The sequence below is a fragment of the Setaria italica genome, chromosome V (assembly GCF_000263155.2).
Source record: "Setaria italica strain Yugu1 chromosome V, Setaria_italica_v2.0, whole genome shotgun sequence".
Lineage (NCBI taxonomy): Eukaryota > Viridiplantae > Streptophyta > Magnoliopsida > Poales > Poaceae > Setaria > Setaria italica.
Window position 1 is genome coordinate 43,760,089 of NC_028454.1, and position 15,431 is coordinate 43,775,519.

At 43.9% G+C, this 15,431-nt stretch overlaps 2 protein-coding genes across 2 annotated transcripts; both read right to left on the bottom strand.

Moving 5' to 3' along the window:
- On the bottom strand, positions 1 to 8,044 carry LOC101769240 (sister chromatid cohesion 1 protein 4). The gene is made up of 15 exons (XM_004970850.4): positions 7,816 to 8,044; positions 7,506 to 7,656; positions 5,474 to 5,732; positions 5,295 to 5,389; positions 5,163 to 5,212; positions 4,827 to 4,876; positions 3,686 to 4,509; positions 3,222 to 3,560; positions 3,002 to 3,146; positions 2,361 to 2,497; positions 1,423 to 2,177; positions 1,215 to 1,248; positions 858 to 966; positions 641 to 770; positions 1 to 544 (listed from the first exon to the last, which is right to left on the bottom strand). The coding sequence occupies exons 2-15, from the start codon at positions 7,627 to 7,629 to the stop codon at positions 446 to 448; spliced, it is 3,150 nt and encodes a 1,049-aa protein (XP_004970907.1). The 5' UTR covers positions 7,630 to 7,656; positions 7,816 to 8,044; the 3' UTR covers positions 1 to 445.
- A 3,633-nt stretch (positions 8,045 to 11,677) lies between these two features.
- On the bottom strand, positions 11,678 to 14,962 carry LOC105913490. The gene is made up of 2 exons (XM_012846063.1): positions 13,697 to 14,962; positions 11,678 to 11,905 (listed from the first exon to the last, which is right to left on the bottom strand). Exons 1-2 carry the CDS (start codon positions 14,960 to 14,962, stop codon positions 11,678 to 11,680), a joined length of 1,494 nt encoding a protein of 497 aa, XP_012701517.1.
- Positions 14,963 to 15,431: the final 469 nt, after the last annotated feature.

A 15,431-nucleotide genomic window follows, 5' to 3' on the forward strand; every position in this document is an offset into this window, starting at 1 on the left:
TTCACAAGAACGGTCAATTGGAAATTACTGTAAAACAGGGGGTTGGGAATCAATCCTGACATAATCAACAGGTACATCATCATCATCATCATCATCTCAGGTTGTAAGGTATACAATTCCTACAGGCTTAACCAAGCGAAAACAATATGCAATAACTTAGGAGGGCGCCGATGCTATCAGATTACATGGCAGACTTTACAGGAGCCGCTAAAGCCATATATACAAAGAATAGCCAACGGTACAACACGGCATCGATCCTACTGAAACCCTAGCAACAACGGATCAGCGCGGGAGAATGCTACAGTGGGGAGGATAAACTTAACGACAAACAAAAATGGATTCTGAGGGGTCACAAGGCTGCGTGGGGGCATCTGCAATGTTGTTGGTGGTGTGATGGACATGGTGAGATGTATGTATCGTGCCAGGCTAAGCTGACTTTGATAAGCTAGAATTCTGACTTCAGGAGCTTTGGTCCTGGCTTTATGCTCACAAAATCGAAGGGGTTTGGTTGATCCACGCTGATGTAGTCCTTCGTCGTCAGGACCTGTCAGATGTAACATAGAGCAAATCAGTACCAATGGACACAGGGAAGGCTCAGCAGGTAGCTGTGGAATAGGGGGTGGGGGTATAATTGGCATACCAAGGTCTCAAAGAACATTCTTGATGCTTCCTTCCGAGTCTTTCCACGTACAAGATGATCGATGGCGACACTCTTTCTCCCAAGACCAGATTCTTCATCGAATAAAGTCTTGAGATATCTTGCAACACCCCTGCACAGCCATATACAAACCATGAAAATGTTGAACAAGGCACTGAACGTTGAAGTCCAAAGGAAATAACAATTAGCTCAACTGTACCTGGTGCGAGAAGACCAGCCACTGTTGTCAAGAGACTGGAATTCATCAGGATTTGGCTCGTCATTATTTGCGTCATCAAAGTCCCCATCATCATCATAGTTCAGAAAATCTGGAACAACACAAGGTCAAACAATGAGACAAAAAATTTACTAGGTCTGTCACAGCACAAGCCCAACAAAGACTAGCACAGGCATGGTTGGGAAAATACTTCCCATATTACAATAAGCTAGAGATTGAATTCTGAGTCTAAGTGAAGCCCCCACCAAAAAGTAGAAAAAAGAAAAATAAAGGTCCTAGGTCTGCGGATATGGAATCTCCATGCACTACACCATGCTTTAATCAGAATAGAAAAATTACCTGTATCAACACCATGAATTGCGCTTCCAAAATCCTGTAAACCAAACAGGAAACCAGTTATTCGTAAAAACAACTAAACAAAAAAGTGCAAGTACTTCTACAGCAAGATATTGGAACGAGGCCACCAGGAAAAGTAAGTCGTAGTAAGAAAAGAAATTAACAGATTCGCAAAGTATTTAGAAGGGGGGTGTTATATAAATGGACTCACATTGCAGTCCTTTAGTCCAAAGTCATTCACCATATCCAGATCCATAAGAGAATCCATGTTGTTTTCTTGGAAGCCAGAATTATCTCCCATAGCAGACACAGCATTTTCATCCTCTGTTGGTTGAAGAAAACCAGAGGCCTCTTGATTATATTCTACCCCAGTAATCTCAGAAGTAGGAACCTCATTGTTCTCAAAAACATTAGCATCACTATGAACAAAATGATTAAACTCCTGTGTCATGTCATCCGCTGCTTGAGCATAAGTTTGGCCAGAAGAGCTATCTAGAGCCACATCTGGGCGTGAACCGTTTGCATCAGTACTCCTCTGCAAATCAGATGGAACATCTTGAAGACGGTCATTATCCAGCGTATCAACTTGAGCATGCTCTCTGTCAGCAACTGCCACTTCTTTCTCATTATCAATTAAAGGTTCAGCTACCCCTTGAAACACAGTGTCGGCAACAAAATCATTAGATACACCGTTAACCTGGTTGTCAGGAGGTATTTGCAAACCAAAAGCAGCTGTGGCACCATCTGCATCATTTGCATTTGGCAGCACAGCATCTGAATGAAATATATCTGGCATGTGGAGTGGGTCACCAGTAGTAGCAGCACCAGAGGTCCCAACAATGTTGCCATCTTCTGCAGCTGTTTCAGACATGTCTAGCTGACCTTGTAGTTCCATGTTCTGAACAGTGGGGTGTACAATAGTCCCATATGTCCGATTGTGTAAGTTGTTTAGCTCCTCAGATAGGCCTAGTAGAGATACAAAAAAACACACAACCAAAGGTATGGTTTTAGTGATCGGAACTAAATAATAATCTTTGTCAGACTTCAAAGCTAATTCATCTCTAAAGATGCTTCCATCTTTTCCTACTTCAATTCATCATGCCATACGGAAAAGGAAATTGAAAATCAAAGACATCGCAAGAAACTTACAGGAAAATATGGGCTCGTGGAATATATCATCTTCCAGTGAACCTTTCTCAATAATCCATATTTCAGAACGAGTACATGGAGCCTTTTTACGAATGCGCCGTATATCCTCAGTATTGATCAACTGTTGTCGTATAGTACTGGAAAAGTAAAGCGACGGTCAGCAAGTCAGCTCAAGTTACAAGTTAATTTGGAAAATAATCTATAATTGGATTTGTGGAGACACATTCAGCATGTGCATACGGAAAATGTAACCAAACAGTGGAATGTAGGACCAAAGAAATATCCAAGACCAAAATTTCAAGCAAACCGAATATACTCTTCCGTAGCATGAGTAAGACAACAGCTTCTACAAGCAAGATTGTTGCAACTGTACAAAAAGAGCACAAGAATAACATGTGATAATGTAAAAAACTTAAAAAGTGAAAACATCAAAGATGGACAACAGTTCTGCACAAGTAAAAGCCATGTTTTGACAGTGAAAAGTTTTAGGTTGGAAATATGATCACATATGACAAGAACCAAGTCCAGGGACTAAAGAGATAGGAATTTCATATCTGGTCAGGATAAAGAGGCAGTAACGAAAAATAAGCAGTAACTTGTTCTCAACAAGAAGCTCATTTGATGGTCATAGATATACATACTCAGCATGTAGAACCATGGCATCATCTATTTGCACTTTTCTCTTGAGTGTACCCGCCTTCGATCCCAACCTCGGGCGTTTCAGAGATGATGCCCTTGGGGGTAGTGGTGTTGAACCAAGCGCCAATCCAGAGGTCCTTCGACCAACTAATGCAAGGTTAAGTGATTAGGTAAATGCAGAAAATCTAGGCAACAGAAATGCAGTGGACAAGTCATGCATACCTAAAATAGATGCCAGTAAATCATCATCATCAGGAACAAAATCAGCAGATCTTTTACCACGTGGTCGACTAGACAACCTTTCAGTAGTCTCACTCTCTAGAGCTGGTAAGCTATCTTCCAGGTGTCTTTTTCTGCTAGTAAGACTGCCTATTTTGTTACTTCCATCAGATTCAGTTGTTCCTTTTTCTGCAGTTATCTGCCCCAAGTCATTTGCATCATTGAATTCAGCATCTGGAGCTGACAGCATTTTCTCAGGCTCAGCAAATTCTGAAGTTAGTTCATTTGGTCTATCATTAGATGCCACTTCTTGTTGAACTGCCTGGACTTCATGTTGAAAATCTGCACTTCGCACAATCGCATTAGTTACATGCACATTATTCTCTAGACAAAAATGGTACTCCAGCTCTGTTAGTGATCATGGCATGGGGAAAATAAAAAACAACAAATGGATGTCAACTGATTACCTTGTGCATCAACCAATAGCCCGTCAATTTGTGCTGGGTTCTCCATCACAGATGGCTCAGTAGAACCATCAACGCATAGCTCAGAACCATTTACAGCCAAAGGTAGATCCTCAATGGTTGCATTAACAGTTACAGTTTCACCAGATGCAGCTATGTCATCAGGACAGATCAACTTATCACCAGCAGCTTCCAGGTTTGATGTTTGAGCATGGGATGGCAAATCCTCACTTGTGCCTTGTTGCATCAATACAACATCATCCTGCACAACAGCAGAAGACTCAACTTGCACAGGCTTTGCCAATCCAAGTTCAGTAGCCTCAGCACCCACAACATCAGTGGCATTTGCTGTGGCTGAATGGAGAGAATCTGAGCCTGGAGCAGCGGGAGTGCTGGCCTTCACGGTTTCATCATTGCTTGATGGTGAAGCTTTTCTCTGTGGACTCAGAACAGGACTTTCATGGACTCTGGAAGGAACTGTTTCTCCAATTAAACCAGGTGTAGCTGGGGCCTGAGCACTAATAAACTCTGGTGATGCAGGTTCATCACAAGGGAAGGGGCTGGGTTGATAGTATGAAGCTGATGGTCCTGCAATACCTTCATTATGCAATAGCATATCATTCAAATCTGGTGTCTGTGCATTGTAACCAGTCCAGTTAGGAATACTGTTTCCTCCTAGATCATCTGCATTCAGTGGACTTAGCTTTCCTTGACTAGAAGGCCCATCATCCATGTTGTTGCATCTTTCAGCTGTTTCGTCTTTACTTTGGTTATCATCAATGTCCATATCGGTAGAAGGAACTGATGGTCGACCTTGAATGATAATGCTGGGGAGAGGCAAACGAAGAAAGATATAAGCAGTGTAACTCGAGCGAAATATGATTAAAAGGGCAACAATGCAACGTCACCAAATTTGAAATGTCATGACAAATGGTATTTCAAAATACAAGTAGCTATACACAGAGATAACTGGTCTCTGACAATATCATTAAACTTTACAATCCTACTGTTGCAGCATAAGGAAACTTATAACCGATCCTGGAAAACCACAAATATCAAAACTTTGGATGTGAAAAAGGACACAGATCTTTGAAAAGAAAAAAACATAAATCACATGAGATTATAATGAAGGAGGCAATCTTACCCATCATCAGACTCAAGATGAATTGAGTGATCCTTGTTCAGCATTAGTTCCTGATAACAAATAAATATAATCAGCTCTTAAAGAGGAAGTATCAATGCTGGTACCATAGAGTCAGGCTGCTCTTTTATCAAAATATAAGAGATTAATAACACTATCAAGACAGATTGTGCCTTATTCGTTTATTCTAATCTGCAACAAACAAAAACCACCAAAACCTCAACTTAAAATAAACTGCTAAGTCTACTGTAAGATGGACCAGAGTACCAACATGCATTCAGCACTTAACATGCACGAAAACTCTCAGGAACAAAAAATGGAGAAAAGAAAAATACGTACCTCCTCCAAGTCCAAGCCAATATGTGAAGAACTGCCATCACCAAATCTTTCTGCACATTTAAATGCTTTACATGATCAAAATGCTATATAAGAAATGAATCCAGACAAGATGTGGACAGAGTCAGGACCAACCATCTAGGCCAAACTGGGATGTTGAATACCCTGTTTTCTCTGGGTTGTCTTGCAAAGTGATCTGTTCTTTTGTGCTCACATGATGATCAGTGTCACTGGATCATAGTGGGAAGTGTTCAGAAAACTGACAAAAGCATTATTAAACAGTGAACATATCAAAACAGATGACACAGTTTTACCCTTGAAACGCAGCTTCTGGCAGTTCAAAATCATCAAGATGAAATGTCTCAGGCAGTGTTATAGAATGATAAGGAGCAGTTGACTCCTCAGGGGGTAGATCAACAGCAGTGGACCTGAAAGCTTGTTTTATCTTCAGCAAAGCTTCACTGCAGTCGTGGAATAGGTAGTTCACCTTCCGAGAATAGATTCTAACCACGCCTAACATAAGATGACTTGATAACCGAAGTGCAATTGGAACATCAGGGAATATGATTGAATCTGCAGGAATAGTAGCTGTCAATTTTCAAAACCGGAATCCTAGAAAATGTACAGTGCAGAATTGTTAGGCTATACACCGATACTAGCATTAAATTCTACACACTGCCGTGTCAGCTGTACTATGGAAGATTTGCCCAGAGAGGCTGGCAGCCTTGTAAGGTAAAATATGCTCTACTGGCTCGTTAAAGAAAAAAGTGTAACATACCAAGGGTTTTAAATATTGAGTATGCAGTAAAGAAAACTTTCCGGTATGACAGCATACAACATAATAGACTGTTGATTATATATAAATATTAATTCAATGTGTTCTTCATTTCCATTTCTTAAAATGCAACAAATGTTCATTTCTCTGCTACCACTGTGCCCCCTGCCCGTGTATGCTAATTTGTTAACAAGAAATACTCTAGTAACTCAAACCCTCATGCTACCCAGGCATTATCGATTTAGAGGGCTGGATCGTAGCCCACATTATCATAAGAGCAGCTGCATCCTTTGTTCATGTTGTACATACAGTTCTTTCTGGTGAAATATATGGATAGGCTTGATGCACCGATTGACGCAATCAAAAGTGATCATATTAGGTCATAAGCATTCTCACATGTGCAACGAGAAAAGAAGATGGGAAACCCAATCATGATCACAAAAAATAAGACCACAACAGATAAAGCCTTCATATTTATAGGGATAGAAAGTGATCCTAAAAAAATGTTGCAGTTGTGATTGTCAGGCTACACTAGTGTACAGATAACAGATCTGGGTTTCTCCAGATCCAGAGTAACCAAGACTAAAGCTGCTTGAGTATGTATAAAAGCATTAAGAACTAAAAACTCCCTCTCCCAATATGGAAGGGACAAACTGAAAACCATATGCAAAGAAAAATAAAAATATGTCACACGGTAGTATAGTTAGAATGATGCACTATTATCCATAGGTAAAAAGGTCACAGTAGTCAAGCTAGAATGATGAGTTATTTCCCACGTGTCATGGGCACAACAGCGGATGCAAGAATTCTATATTGTTCTAATAAGCTTTACCTGAAAACTACTCCCAATACGGTGATCTTTAAATTTCAGTTTTAGGCCAATTTTCTGTTGTAATGCAAAAAGCTAGTAAATTTTTAGACTTAGTATCCTAGAGAGCAGCTACAACCAACATAACTGAGCAAAAGAGCCGTTGGTGTTATTTAACCCTAGCTGGCAATAAAACCGCCTTAGCAGGCCATAAAACTGTGATATGGAAACTGTTAAATGCACCGCGATAAATATCTTGCCAAATCTACCGAGCAGTGATTTTCTACCACAATGTTCATGAAGCAGCACAAAGTAAACAACAAGAAGAGACAGCTCAAAAAAAATTACCCTTTTTATGCCTCCAATAGCAGCAACTAGAATCTACTGAGCCCTAAACACATAAAGGGCTAAAAAAACTACTAACAACTCCAGCCATGTAAACATGATGATTCAGACAGAGAGGTAGTGGTGCAGAAGCTATAGGTGAGGGGATAAATACAGAAAACCCATAAATGGGCTAAAGTTAGCATTTTTGTTGCGGTACTTGTGGAGCCAACAGCCAAAGTTAGCATTTTTGTTGCGGCACTTGTGGAGCCAACAGCCAAAGTTAGCATTTTTGTTCTGTTGTGGAGCTACAGCACTAACGAGCAACAGCAAAGCAGAACTGTACAATACTACAGGTCAGGTCATAGTATGTGCAGACTTAACAGCAGAGTGCAAACCCTAGATTGAAATCGTTGAAACAGCAGGCAAGGCCACCAACCTACGGAGACGCCAATGTCCGTGTCCGCGACCTGATTCTTTCGCAGCTTCCGCTCCAAGTGCGCGGCAATCCATATTGTCCCGAGGGGGCCCTTCTTGGCCAAGATGAACTGCGAGTAGAACATTTCCGCCTCCCCTCCTTACGCAGAACCCTAGAAATTTCGAAAAACCAACCGTTGTTAGTATCCAACACAAATTGGAAGGAAAGGGGAGGAAGAAAGGTTCGGATTCTAGGGTTCCCATCAGCAAAGAAGAGACTTTTGCAGCAGAAAACAAGCAACCCACCCCAAAGCAAGCTAGGGTTTCCTTACCAGCAAAAGAGGAACTCGAGCCTGGTGGGGATGGATCTCCTCTCCACGCGAGTCCAGGGCGGGAACCCTAGAACCGCATGGAATTGGCGCGGGGTGGCGGGATCTGAGGAGTCGGGCGCGAGGAATCGAGCTGTTCGAAACTGAGGTCGAATTGGGAGAGAAAAAAATGGGGATCTTTTTGGGGACCTGGCAGTCTGTGGACTCACTCGCGTTCGCAGCAGCGACTTGGGCTTGGGAGGAGCTCCGCAAGTCGAAGACAAGTGCAACACGTTTCGTGATCCTACCCCTATAATCCTGCAGAATCCCGTATGAGCCCTCGTACTGAACGCTCTGAGGGTATTGTGTCGTATGTGATATTTGTTGGGGTTTAATGCAAAATACGCAAATTCCTCTTCGAGCTCTGTGACAGTGTGAGTGACCGTGCGGGCTGAGGAGAAAATAAATGTCGCGAGAAACCGTGCGAGAACCGGGCGTGGTTGTGGAACTAGAGAGACGAAGTGCTTTGGCCTGCGCAGCAATCTGGGCCGTTCGATCCCCCCGTGTCTCTGCAACTGTCTCGTGTCACGCGGAGACACAACCACCCGTGCACGTGGTGGATAGTGGCGAAGCCACTCTGACTTTCAGCGCTGTGTCAGTGACACAGGCACACAGCCGACAACGATCGAGCGTGATTGCGTGAATGCACTTGTTTGTGTTTTAGCCTCTTTTGCGCTTGTTTGCGTTTTGCCTCTTTAATTTACTTTCAAAATACTTATTGTTCTACGACTTCAATATGGTTTCGAATTTTTTTCCTAACATTAAGTTAGGGTTCATTTCACTAAATAGTACCATGGGAGAGAGTGAGGAGTGCTTTCGGTATCATATAAATGTAAATCATGGTTTGAACTCACTCCGAGCTTTACCGTTACCTTGCAACGCATGCATGATGTTATCCCTAATTTGTTAGGCTTCATGTGCGTTTATACCTTCGGCTTTCATAAACTCATAGCATTTCCTTTCTCTCCGCTCAGTTTTCCATTCCCCATCTCCCTCTTCTTCTTTTTCTTTGTCGCGAAGGGCAAATCCATTCCTTCTTCTTCCCTTCTATCTCCCATATCTAGGAATGGAGGCAAAGCTCGATGGCAGCATGGGATTCGTTCGTTCCCTCCTACTAGCAGCTGAGAGCTTGGTGGGAGCATGTCGACGCGGCAATCGGACCAGCGAGAATCTGCACGACATTTGGGGTTAGGATTTGGGCATTTCGATGGTCTTCGAATCCAAGAGCTTCAGGGAAGCCCCTTGGCCAACGATAGAGATGGTGGGGCTACGGGGAAGTCGAGGTGGTGATGACACCGTTGAAGGCTGGCGGTGGGGATCCCTGATGGGTTGTGGAGCTATTCCTTGACGGGAAATTTCCTGTTGCCATCTCTAATGACAGGAAATAAGGTTTATCCGTTGCTGGAATGGCGTTTGTGTCCGTTCACAATTCCTAGGTTCGTGCATGTGCCTGCTAATTTTTCTCATATACAAAAATTATGCATGCGTAGCTTTCTGCTGGATTTAGGTCCATGTATGGTCCAATCTGAAAAATTCCAAAGTATGCACAACCTTTAATCCCATATTGCTAAGTCGAGGAGAGATTGCCTTACTTAAATATGGGAGTCTTCTCTCTATGCAAAATAGGTGCAAATAAGAGAGAGGAGATTGTTGCTACACGCATGTGCAGCTCGCGCATTTTCGCGTGAAAAATCACGTGACTTGTGACTTAAATCACAACCGTACAGCAGGCTATTGTTTGTGTAGTTATTTTTTTTACGCGCTTCAATCTGATTGAAACTGCCATTTTAAACAGCAATAAGGTGCGTCAGTTTCTACTGCTCGATGAGGGGATTGATGCACTATGAAGGCCTATAATACTAGGAGACGTCCTAGTTGATAGGTTACGCTGTCGCCTAACCACTCGCTGCGCTGAATCTCTTGCTGCTGCGCCTCGTTACCCTTTGAGTTCGGCGTGCACTGGATTTGAAGGAAAGCGGGATCTCCAAAACCACTGTCGCGTAACTTCTGCACGGGGCGGCAATTAGGTTTTTGAGCAACGTCTACACGCGACCGCTTGGTATTTCTGCGAGATCTACTTCAACGCAATCGACTTCATTCTGCGCAGGATTTTTGGGTAACTTCCTTGTGCATTACTGTTCTTATCAGTATGTTGTTTGTTGACATGTGTTATATGCTTGCATCATATTTTGTCTATGTGTTTTTTCTCCAAATAAAATCTGAATAGCACATAATTCTAACACTTTCTACTTAACACATGGACGCTTAAATTCGATCCTAGACATTCATAATGTACTACTTAGGGTGTGCTTGGATCCTGGTAAGAACCTCGTCTTGCCTGGCGAGGAGAGGCAAAAGCAAGGAAAGGCCATCGAGTTTGGTTCTCTAGCTTGCTATCCCGTTCCTTCCTGTCCAATTTATCTCTTGCCATTCCAGATCGTCCAAGTGAAGTCAAATCCACCTCCAATGTTTAATCCCCAATCGATTTGAAGGCATACCTACGTTAGATTTAGACTTCCGCCGTTTGTCCGACGTCGTCCGATTTGGATGTTCTTTATTCCTTCTGTCGTCGAGAGTTTATTCTGCAGGTCCCGTTCCCCATCTGCGTGTGATTTTGATGTCGTTTTCTCGCTGGGCAAGGCACAGAGCGCGACGCCAACATTGCTCACGTAGGAGAGCGGATTTGGCTCCCCTGCGCTGGCAAGGCAAAGCTTTTTTCGGGGAACCAAACCGCTGGCCTTGCTTGGCGAGGCGAGGCGAGAGGAAGCCAGAGATCCAGGGGCCGCTTGGTTTGCTTGCTGGCTAGCCTAGCCTCTCCTTACCAAGCAAGGCAAGGCTTGCTAGCGGAGGAGAGCCATTCCAGCTCACCCGGGCAAGCAAGAAAAAATCTTGCTTTCATAGAAATCGAGGTAACTGTCAAACTATCCAAACACATGAGACGCTGCGCTCCTTGCCTGGCTAGGCGAGGAAGGTATGCCAAAAGATCCAAATGTGAAGCGGCCCCTTACTTTCATTTAATTTCAATCCAAATTCGTCCAGAGACCCAGATAGAGAGCTGGGCCTTGGCTGTATCACTTTAAACTTTGGAGCCGCTTATATGGGCGGGCTATGCCACAATGTTCGGTACGGCCGGCCCATAACACAGCTCGTGGCGGGGAGCCTCGTACCATGGCCAACCAAGCCAGTGCGTTGCAGCGGAGGGCGAGACGGTCTTGGTTCGCAGAGGCCGATGCACCCGGTCACCCGAAGCCGCGTGGCAATCGGCGTCGTTTCAGGGCCCGGGGCGAGGTCGATGGTGATACGACAATTGTTATCCGATACACTCCAGTTGAACCTGAAGTGTCGTGTCGGGGCCCGGAGATTTTGCCTCGCTCGGATCCTCATCTCACGCAGGTCTCACGGGGATCTATCCGCCGGCCCACGACGGGCTCCGGCCGCCGCGCCCAAACTCCATGATGACGCTCGCCTCTTCATCCCGGCCTTCTCTGTGCGTTTGCTCTCGTCAGCCCAGAGAGCGGAGGCCTGCATGTCCCAGTCCCGCGTCCGCGGAACCAACCAACGATCCAGAGGACGAGCCATGCCGCCGGGAACTTGTGCAAAATCTTCGTCAGGGTAATGAATGTTCCTGGACGATCTGGGAATTTCCCTGTTCCCCACAAGTCCACACACAAACCACAAAGCGATAAAGTTTATGTGTTCCGGCGTGTCCGGCTACAACTACTACTTTGTTGGACTGGATCTCGGACCTGATCTGATCCATGGACCAGTGATCCGAGTCAGACATAAAACATCTCCCGCATCCCGTGAAAAAAACTCATATTGCGGCTCACGGTCTCGGATCGCGCGCGCGCCATGGCTCATGCCGGCTTTCCCTTCCAAATCTTTGCTTCCGGCAGTCACCGGCGGCCCGAATCACCACCTCCGGCAGCAGGCGGCGGCCGAGGACCTCCTGTTCCGCTGGATGGAAGCGTGCCGCATCGACGCCCAGCAGCAGCCGCTGCTCCAAGCACAACCAAGAACGGATCAGCCCGGGCACCTGGAAAATCTTGAGGATCTTCATTAGGGTATTCCTTTAATTTTCATGCATCTAACTTATTCATGTGAGCAGAGTTGTTACATTAGATCTCACTTCCGTGCATCCATTTTACAAGTGTTTGTTGGGGTGATGAGCAGAATAACAGAGTTCTCTTTGCAGTGTTTTGGGTCACGGTATCTACTGTGTTGGTCGCATGGATGTTGATGATGGCGAATCAAGAGCATCTGGCCTGATGTCTATCAAAAGATGGCGCTCTCGGTTCTTGGCCTTTCGGTTGCTGGAATGGCGTTCGTATTCACACCTAAAGACCTAGACAAGGCGTGAGAATTATTTTGTACATATCGTTGACGTCTAAAAGTGGTAGCGGCACCGATCCAGCGCGTGCCCACCGGTTTGACCGGTGACCCCGACTGGTCAGACCGGTCAGTTCGAGTCAGAGACAGTTCCTACAGTCTTGGTCAAATTGGAGATACAGCAGGATTTTCTTGCGGAAAAAGATCTCCCACCCTATAAATATAAAGGGTCTGGGTAACCAACCCAATCGTCAAAAATATTTATCTACTTTTTATCTCCAAACTCTAACTTTTCCAACCTCTTGCTTTCCTCCTTTTTATTTTTTAATGTTTTGGCACCAGGTTCCTAGAGTTTTGACATGGTATGACACGACATCTTGAGTAGATTGCTACGTTAGTGACAACAACCCGGTGGTGACAACCATATGCATGCGTGGCTAACAAACTATTACTATGTGTGATAAAGTTTGCTTGCCAACCAAATAGGTTGACTCGATATGAATAATTTATTCTGATTGGTTTTCTTTGCTTGACTCGATATGAATATTTTATTCTCACAATAATTTATTCTCCAAAGATTAGGATTTTTTGCATGGAAACTATGTAGAGACGTGCTGTCTACACAAAAAGTAACAATTCAAGAGAGGACTAGAAGTGGAAGACCCGTGCAACCTCTGTTGGATGGTCATGGACAGTGAGAGCAGCCACCACGCATGCAGTGGTCGAGTGCCAGCGAGGAAAATGAAAGACAGGCGGATACCAGAACATTGGAGTTGGCCATGGCAGCACAAGGGCGGATGTGTTGGCAGTCTTGTTGCATCATCTGACGGAAAATACGTGCTTGTGCTACCAGTAGACGGCGAAAATACGTTGGGTGTTATATGTGGTCGCGTGCACGATTTACCAGGCACGTCGCGGCACGGCTTAGCGAGCGAGCGCACGCGTGTGGTATCCTTCCATCTCTCAACCAATTTCTTGCATCAAGATTCCATCTTATAAGTTGGTTGGAACTCTCACAACTTTCAAAGTGATTTTATTAGCTATGTAACTACCACCTATTATTATGGGTCTTGGAATTTAATTGTCTAATTGAACTTTAAGGGTTTAGGGTGTACAACAGTGAGACAGCTGCTGTCTCTAAGTTCTTGGAATTTACAACATAGACGGCTAAATAGACAGCTCGTACAACCCACAGACAGCTGCTATCTGTTTTGGCTGTCAACAAATCATTAAATGTTTGCATGCAACCATGATCAATCATGAATAGTATTTCTATATACTATTGCGTTGCTAATGGATAGAAAATAAATTCTTCAAAGTAAAACATATATTATATTATACTATATATTTCAATCAAATATAACATAGATCTTCGTCCCCATAAATCAAATACGACTGAAATATTCATATCTAATTTTTTTTTGTTTCCATAGCGATGCCATATGTGTTCAACAAGATCGTCCCTGAGTTGTCTATACGTTGGCCGTGCTTGGATAGCGGAATTCCTTCTAAGCACCTCCGCGAAGCATGGATTGGGGTTATCACTTGTATGCACTTCAGGCGGGAGCACAATCGTCGTACTTGCATTCTCATTCAAATCCAAGGAAACTCCAGCCAATTCCTTCTCATCCTCCACTATCATATTATGAAGGATAACACAAGCTTGCATTATGTTGATAACATCCTCCCGCTTCCATAACCTTGCTGGCCGACGAACAATATCAAAGCGGGATTGCAATACGCCAAATGCGCATTCGACATCCTTCCTTGCTCCTTCTTGCATCAATGCAAATAATTTGTCTTCACGGGTCTGGGGGGCTGTTATTGTTTTCAAGAAGACCGCCCATTCTGGATATATTTTATCAGCGAGATAGTAGCCCATATCATACTGTTTTCCATTTACGGTGTATTGTACCCTTGGAGCTTCCCCTTTTAGAATATTGATGAACAATGGTGACTTGTTTAGGACATTGATGTCATTCTGAGACCCGGCGGTACCAAAGAAAGCATGCGAGATACGAAGATTATGAGATGCTACTGCTTCAAGAATCATAGTAGGAACACCTTTGTCACCACGTGTGAACATGCCTGCCCAACCTTTAGGACAATTCTTCCATGCCCAATGCATACAATCGATGCTTCCCAACATTCCTGGAAAACCACGAGCCTCATTTTCTTGCAGAATTTTTTCTAGTTCGTCACTTGTAGGAGGGCGCAGGTACTCTTGACCAAAACATTCAATCACACCTACAGCAAATTTTCCAAGAATCTCCAAAGAAGTGCTTGCAGCAATTTTTAGGACGTCGTCAAGTTGGTCGGCCGGCGAGCCATATGCTAGCATCCGGATTGCTGCAGTACACTTCTGAAGGGGTGAATGTCCCTCTCTACCAGTTGCATCAACTCTTCTAGTAAAATAAGGATCCCAATTACTAAGAGTTTCAACGATGCGCAGGAATAATGGTTTATTCATTCGAAACCTTCTACGAAACATCTCATCGGTGTAGATAGGATTTGCAGAAAAATAATTAGCAACAAGATCATCATGACCTTGTTCTCGACTCCTTGGTATGTACCTCCTTGGTCCACTTTGTCGTCGGCGCCGAGTCACAGACGATGTTCCTCCTTCGATGTCTGCCTTTAATCCATCTCCAATCTGCATCACAAATTCTTCTACAATTTCATCTTCTGCTAGGAAATCTTCCACGGTGAACACCTCTGTAGGATCAAAGTCATCGGCTTCTAGTAGATCATCTTCATCATCGGCAGGTGGATGTGGTTCCATAGTACTAGAAAAACAAAGTTTCTATGCTGAATGAATGGAAGCAAGCCACCTATTTATAGTCTGCAGCCTATGACTGGATGGAATTTCATACGGGAGATATGCAGTCTGTACGCGGTTTCAAAGGAGACATGCAGTCGGTGGACAATTTCACAAGGGGAGACATGCATATAGTGGACTATTTAACATACAAGTAACTGAAAAATCTTGAAATGCATGCTTCTGGCAGATCAGGTGTTTACCACGCATTCACACAGGTTCACACAAGTAGACATATTCAAACATTCGACAAGTAGACATGTTCACACAAGTAGGTTTCATCTAATGCCTGTGTAAACGAAGGCAACAGGCCATCATCAGCTGGGCTGTTTACTAAAAGAACTAGCAAATATTTTTCTGTTGTTCAGCAGAAGACAACTCACCGTGGCTTTCAGCGCCCAAAATTAATTATCCTGTACTTGAAATCATTATA

Excerpts from the sequence above, each read along its gene's own strand:
- LOC101769240 (XM_004970850.4), bottom strand. The coding sequence starts at position 7,629 with ATGTTCTACTCGCAGTTCATCTTGGCCAAGAAGGGCCCCCTCGGGACA. Across the intron at positions 5,733-7,505 it reads GGACATTGGCGTCTCCGTAG|ATTCAATCATATTCCCTGAT; the intron begins GTTGGTGGCCTT and ends CTATTCCTGCAG. Across the intron at positions 3,147-3,221 it reads TTTACTGGCATCTATTTTAG|TTGGTCGAAGGACCTCTGGA; the intron begins GTATGCATGACT and ends ACCTTGCATTAG.
- LOC105913490 (XM_012846063.1), bottom strand. The coding sequence starts at position 14,962 with ATGGAACCACATCCACCTGCCGATGATGAAGATGATCTACTAGAAGCC. Across the intron at positions 11,906-13,696 it reads CCAATCCATGCTTCGCGGAG|ATCCTCAAGATTTTCCAGGT; the intron begins GTGCTTAGAAGG and ends ACCCTAATGAAG.